At 52.8% G+C, this 6,373-nt stretch overlaps 1 protein-coding gene across 1 annotated transcript; it reads left to right on the forward strand.

Moving 5' to 3' along the window:
• The first annotated feature begins 764 nt into the window (after nt 1–764).
• Nucleotides 765–6,170, forward strand: LOC140912144 (perilipin-3-like). The gene is made up of 8 exons (XM_073346310.1): nt 765–846; nt 2,374–2,444; nt 3,065–3,260; nt 3,974–4,056; nt 4,162–4,447; nt 5,166–5,356; nt 5,572–5,694; nt 5,799–6,170. Exons 2-8 carry the CDS (start codon nt 2,391–2,393, stop codon nt 6,168–6,170), a joined length of 1,305 nt encoding a protein of 434 aa, XP_073202411.1. The 5' UTR covers nt 765–846; nt 2,374–2,390.
• The last annotated feature ends 203 nt before the right edge of the window (nt 6,171–6,373 follow it).

Consider the following 6,373-nt stretch of genomic DNA (forward strand, 5'->3'; position numbering starts at 1 on the left):
GACACTTATATTAGAACTGCTAATTGCACTCAGTCTTTAACCCCTTATTGCCCAGTGTGGGGCTACCTAACTCTCTTTGAGGTCCTGGGCCTAACTCACTTAGGCCTTGCAATGCTGAGAGGAGCAATAGCTAAATACCTTTAAAAACCTGTGCCATGTTCTCTTCCCTGGACAAGTCAACCAACAGGAAAGCTATAAATGAACTGAGGAGTATCTTGTGCCAGCTGGGCCAGAATAACTTCCCCAGCCTCTTTTGGAGTGGGCAGGAAAGGAAAATAATACAACAGCTACCAGCACTCTCCTCTCTTAGACGGTTTTACTGTCAAAAATCTTCTACACTGAAAATGTGACCAGGGAAATGGAGCGTAAAGGCGCTCTTCAGAGAGAACAACCGGAGTACTCTGAGAATATGAACCATTATTATTATTTGTATGACCGTAGCATTTCAAAGCAAAAATCAGAACTGAAATCCCATCGTGCTAGGTACTGTCTTAACACAGAGTAAAAGGCCTGCCCCAAACAGCTCATAATCTGAAACTAGGTTTGCCAGCCCTCCAGGATTGTCCTGAACTCTCCAGGAATTAAAGATTAATCTTTAATTAAAGATTGTCATGTGATGAGACCTCCAGGAACACATCCAACCAAGATTGGCAACTCTCACACCCTGTAACTTTTCATGGGCTCACAGCTCTCACTGGGCAAAGTAGAGAATGCAGCTGTGTGATTGGTCTCCTGAGCTGTCTGTCAAGTGTGCCCAGCCCTATGATGACATCATCACAGGAATATAATGGCTGAGACTTAAGGGAGGTTTGAGTATTGGTGAAGGATTAGCAGTGTAGAAGTTTGGTAAGATGTGTGGTTAACTTCTGTCTTATGTCTCTGGTTCCTAGGTTCTGTATTTGTTTCGATGGGGGCTCTTTTCTTACACAGAGTGTGACCCAATGTCTTGCCTGATGGCCAGTAGTGGCTAGGATTGAATGGTCAGAAGCTTTTAGCTAGTTTCAGTGCTTAGTAGTTGTACTTGTGTAAAGCATTTTGAGTTCAGTCTTCTGAGCAAATGGTCCAGGGAAGGAAACTATTTGCCTTCTAGACTGGGAGGCCTGGATTAATGGTATGTTCAAGAAGATGGAGGCTTCCCTAGAGGAAAATAGAATATTTAACAAGGAGAACTAAATTAGAGTTTGGACTAGGGGAAAAACTCCTACTCACCTCTCTACCTGAGCAAAGCTATGCTGTTCCCATGCAGGGATGGGGATTGGGACTTCTGGTTGTGGTCTGAGTTCTGGCTTGTCCTAAAGATCTGCAGGTGGAAACACTTGACTGAGGTGGCTGATTCAGCTGAGACTGGAGTGCTGGGTAACCAATATGTATCTGAAACAGATAATGCAGGAAACACTAAAGGAAAACAAGCCTGGTGCCTTCCCATAAGGGAAATGCTTCCTGGCCATAGCTTTCTAGATAGTGGTCTCACGCTCGCCTCTAGGAGTGATGGTGTCAACTTACCTGAACTGGAATCTGTTTCTTTACCAGACCATCTTTACCTGACAATAGAAGATATTTGTATTTTTACCAGCTAAATTGGCTTTAAAATAACCAGCCTGCTGTAGTGGGCATGTGGACTCATAGATATTAAGGTCAGAAGGCACCATTATGATCATCTCCTATGTAATTCAGTATCCAGGGAGACTCCTACACTACTCACTCAAGAGGTCCCTGAAGGCTCCCCAGTGGTAACTTCTCAATTCAGTGTTCTGTGTGTGTAGTCAATGGCTACTACCTTCAGCAGGATAACTTCTGTCAGTGATCGTACTCTGGGACGAATGGAATTAGCCCCGGTATTATCTGGGAAAAGACTAAACTAGGAGGGTGCCTCTGATGAGCTGTGCAGGTGTCCTGGTGCTCCCCTTGGGAGGCATTGTTGGGTGTAGAAGTCTGAGGAGAAGCTTTGGGAGTGTGTAATGCCAAAAGACCCTGGTAATGGGCAGGATTAAACCTGGGACCTCTGGACCTAAATGCATGAGCCTCTACTGCATGAGCTAAAAGCCATAAGGCTCTTCGCTAAGACGGTAAAGCCAATAAATTAATCTCTGCCTCTCTAACTGGTCCTGGTGCCACGACATGGGACAGAAGAACACACCCACAAGGTGTGTGGATTACGAGTGCATCCCTGGGCTTGAAGAACTGGCTGTTTCTGAGCCTGCCTTAGATCAAAGGTTTAAGGGCCTGGCCTGCTCTCTGTAGAGAGAGACTTACTGCAGGGGGACAGCCTGGTCTGGCTCCTGGAGAAAACGGACCAGGAGCAGCTCTCCTGGTATTCCTTGATTTCACTGTTTCCTGCTGTAGCCACTCAATATTCCTTTTTGGGTCTTGCAGGGACATCTCACTCCACCATGTCTGCTAAGGAAAATGAACCACAGGTGGAGATCCAGGCAGAGGAGCAACAGGTGGGTCCCTCCTGGGGAGGCAGGTGTGCTTGGCGGCTGGAAGGGCTGTTCTAGCTTGAATGTCTCCACTGCTGGAGACAGGGACTCGTAACCACAACACTAGGCAATGATTCTAGCTCTGAGTGCCGTAGTCACTGCCCACATGTGCCTCCTGAATCCGGGAGGAGCACAGGTGACCCTGTGAATGCTGTCTGCATTAGAACACTGGCAAATCCCGTTGATTGCAATGCCCAGTGGGGGCATTGTACCGGGTGCTGGACCGAGACATGGTTCCTGATCGAGAGAGACTGCACTTGAGAAGACAAAAGGTCTCTCCATTCCTGCTCTCGCTGACGGAACAAGATCATGACACAGTTCTGTTTTGTTGGTGGGTGTGCCAGGATGGAAACGACATTCCTGAGACCTTGCTGAATATTGGCAGCTGTTCCAATGGAACCAGGCTTCTGGGTCTGTAACTAATCTCACAGGCAGGCCACTGAAACCCAGGTGAAATGGACAGGAGACTGTCCTCAGAGCTGGGCAGTCTCCTACAGAATCAGTAGTTCCAGAGGATAAGACAGGAGGGGCACCTTGAGAAGCCAGGAGCTCTTCCTCAACTGACTCCTCTTTCCCTCCCCTAGACTGCAGGGGACAGGGTGGCTGGCCTGCCCTTGGTCAGCTCTGCCTGTGAGATGGCCTCTGCCAGCTACGCTGCCACCAAAGAGACCCACCCAGCCATCAAAGGGGTCTGTGAGGTAGTAGAGACTGGGGTGAGGGCCATCACCTCTGCTGCCATTACCGGGGCACAGCCCATCCTGGACCAGCTGGAGCCACAGCGTGAGTAAGGGAAGGGAGGCAGGAACACTCCTGTGTGTGTGGCGGGGGAGGTGGGTCAGGGGGCAGGCTCAGCCTACAGTGGCTCTAGGCCCACTACTGAGCTCAGCCTACAACTGGCCGCAAACAGAATCCACAAACTCCCTTCTCCTGCTCCCCTCAACTCAGCGAGCTCCTAAACTTGATCTGGCCAAGGCATTGGCCTTGTGCGGAGGAGTTCTGACGGCTGCAGCAGCTGCTGGTGGGGATTCCTGCTCAGGTACCAGCGGTGAGCTGGACCAGCCTAGAGGCAGGCAGTGCCCAGCCACAATCCCTGGTGTGTATGGCTGGCCCAGTACCACACAGCCACATGCACTGTGTATGGCACCTAATGCCATGGAGCAATACCTGCTAGAGGGTACAGGAAGCAGCTCCAATGCTAAAAGGATTTGAGCCCATTGCAGGCACTGGAGACTCCTGAAACCCTCTAGGAGAAGCTGGGGGTGGATGAACAGATGACTGGCAGCCGGATCTCCTGACTGCTAAACCTGGCTCTGAAACAGACTGGCTCCATAGCCTTGGGCAACTTGCCCAACCCCTCTTCCTTGGCTTTCCCATCAGTAACCTGGGGACACTTGCTTAGGAACACCAGTCCTCCAGTGTACACGGATTAGCAGCCCCACAAGATCTGTGCACATGAAGGAATTAAGGGAACGAGTTCTGTGGTTATGTTTCAGTTGCAGCAGCCAATGAATATGCCTGTCGGGGTCTGGACAGACTGGAGGAGCAGCTGCCCATCCTGCAGCAGCCGATTGAGAAGGTAACCACACGAGTGTCACGGCTGGTCCTGGAGCAGGATGAGGCTGTGGGCCCTTCACTTCTGCTAGGTGTTCAGTGACCTCTCTTCTGATCCCTTTTCCTCTAGGTGGCTTTGGATGCCCAAGAACTCGTGTGTGCCACAGTGGTGGGTGCCAAGGATGCTGTCTGCAGCCCGGTCACTGAGGCCAAGGATGCAGTGACCAGCATGGTGGGCATGGCCCAAGGGGCTGTCCAGGAGAGCGTGGAGGTGACCAAATCTGCCGTGACCAGGAGCATGAGCACAGTGATGGGCTCCCGTATGGGGCAGATGGCTGGAAGTGTCATAGACACAGCATTGGGGAAATCTGAGCAGCTGGTGGACTACTACCTCCCCATGACGGAGGAGGAGCTTGGTAAGATCCCCTCTGCTGAATACAAACCAATGTGACCCTGGTGTCTTCGGGCACGGCTTGGATTCACAGCTGTTCAGTGTTCACGCCTGAGCTGCCAAAAGAGCCACCTCTCCTTAAGGCTAGCTTGCAACCTAGATGGCTACTAGCCCTCCCTTGGTTCCTTCATGCTGGGCCCTCTGCTAGCCCTGTCTCATGGCTCTGACGCTTCTCCCTGTGCAGCTGCCTTACTGGTCGGTGCTGCAGGGCATCCAATCGTGCCCTGGGAAAGATTGCATCGGTCACAAGCTTTGGGAGGGCTGAACGCATCCCTGCCTTGTATCCTGGCCCTGCCAATTGGTGGTACAAGTAGATTTTAATTCTTAGCAGTACGGTGACTCATGGGAGGGACCCAAAAGCGGGGGAGGCATGTGACACCCCTCCTCCCCCCAAACGACCCCCCCCCGCCTTGTGCGGGGGGCTCTACAGTCTCCAGACAGGAGATGCAACTACATGGAAGGGCTGGTGGGGGCCAGCTGGGGGTGGTACAGACACACCGGAGGAGCTGCCAGCATTCTGCTCCTTTCACTGCTGTGGTTCCTGAGAGCCCTGCAGTTTTCAGTGGATACCGAACGTCATTCCAGTACGTCATCCCAGCAACAAATGTCTTAATGGTGCAGCGTACCTGACCTTGCTGCCTTACTTGCACCACTGCTGCCAACTGACCCTTTCCCCCTTCCAGCTGAGCTTGCCACAACTCCCCTTGAGGGGCCTGGAGAGGCTCCCGCAGAGCAGCGGAGTTACTACGTGCGTCTGGGTTCCCTGTCGAGCACGCTGCGCCAGCGAGCCTACCAGCACGCCCTGGGCAAGATGAGACAAGCCAGGCAGTGCACCCTGGAGGCCCTCTCCCAGCTCCAGCAAATCATTGACTTGGTAGGAACACGACCCCTCTCCCCTACCGTGTAGCTGCTGTGGGTCACGGTGTCTGCAGCCTCCCATGCTCAGTGCCATTGGCACTGTTTGTTCCAAGGGCCCAGCTGTGTCGCTGCAGTAGTGCTGCCTGCCTGCTGCCCACACCTAGCTGTGGGAGAGCTTCCCTGGCCAGCCGCCTCCTGCTCTTCCCAGCTAACTGCCCTCTCCTCCTGCAGATCAGCCATGCCAAGCAGGCCGTAGATCAGAAGCTTCACAATGGCCAGGACCGTCTGTACCAGATGTGGCTCCAGTACTGCAGGGGGAAGTTGGAAGGGCAGGAGGATCCTGACTCCGCAAAGGTATTCTCCTCCTTCTTGCCCTCACAGCCTTGCTCCAGTGAACTCCCCCCCCCCCCCATCTGCAGGGGAGACTTGCAGATACTCCAGTCTCTTTCTCCTTCCAGCAGGTTGAAGCTCAGGCTCTAGCCATGTCCCAGAGCCTCACCCAGCAACTGAAAACCACCTGCCTTACTCTCCTGGGCAGCATCCAGGGCCTTCCCAGCACTATCCAGGACAAGGCCCAGCAGATCTCGAGCAGTACAGAAGATCTCCAGGCCTCCTTCTCCAGTGCCGGCTGTTTCCAGGATCTGTCCAGCAGTGCCCTTGCCCGGAGTCAGGAGATGGTGACCAAGGCCCAGAAGTCCTTGGATGAGCTCCTGGAATATGTGATGCAGAACATTCCCCTGGACTGGATCGTGGGACCCTTCACTCCCGCGGGAGACTCCCCACAGTGTCCTGATGAGCTGGTGGAGGAAGGAAAGAAGGTGGAGGCCTGAAGGGTTCCCCTTGCTGCTGGAAGGAATCCAGCTGAATTGCCTGCATAGCTAGTATGGGGTCTCCTCGCTGAAGCCGTAGTCCTGCTTTGGCAGATGGTGGACTGCAGAAGGAGGAGCTGACCTCAGAATTACAGAACCTGAATGTCATTTCCCAGGCACGCTTCCCCAGAACCATATATTACCAGTTACAGAATGGCATCACT

The sequence above is a fragment of the Lepidochelys kempii genome, chromosome 5 (assembly GCF_965140265.1).
Source record: "Lepidochelys kempii isolate rLepKem1 chromosome 5, rLepKem1.hap2, whole genome shotgun sequence".
Taxonomy (NCBI): domain Eukaryota; kingdom Metazoa; phylum Chordata; order Testudines; family Cheloniidae; genus Lepidochelys; species Lepidochelys kempii.

Excerpts from the sequence above, each read along its gene's own strand:
- LOC140912144 (XM_073346310.1), top strand. The coding sequence starts at position 2,391 with ATGTCTGCTAAGGAAAATGAACCACAGGTGGAGATCCAGGCAGAGGAG. Across the intron at positions 2,445-3,064 it reads TCCAGGCAGAGGAGCAACAG|ACTGCAGGGGACAGGGTGGC; the intron begins GTGGGTCCCTCC and ends TCCCTCCCCTAG. Across the intron at positions 3,261-3,973 it reads GGACCAGCTGGAGCCACAGC|TTGCAGCAGCCAATGAATAT; the intron begins GTGAGTAAGGGA and ends GTTATGTTTCAG.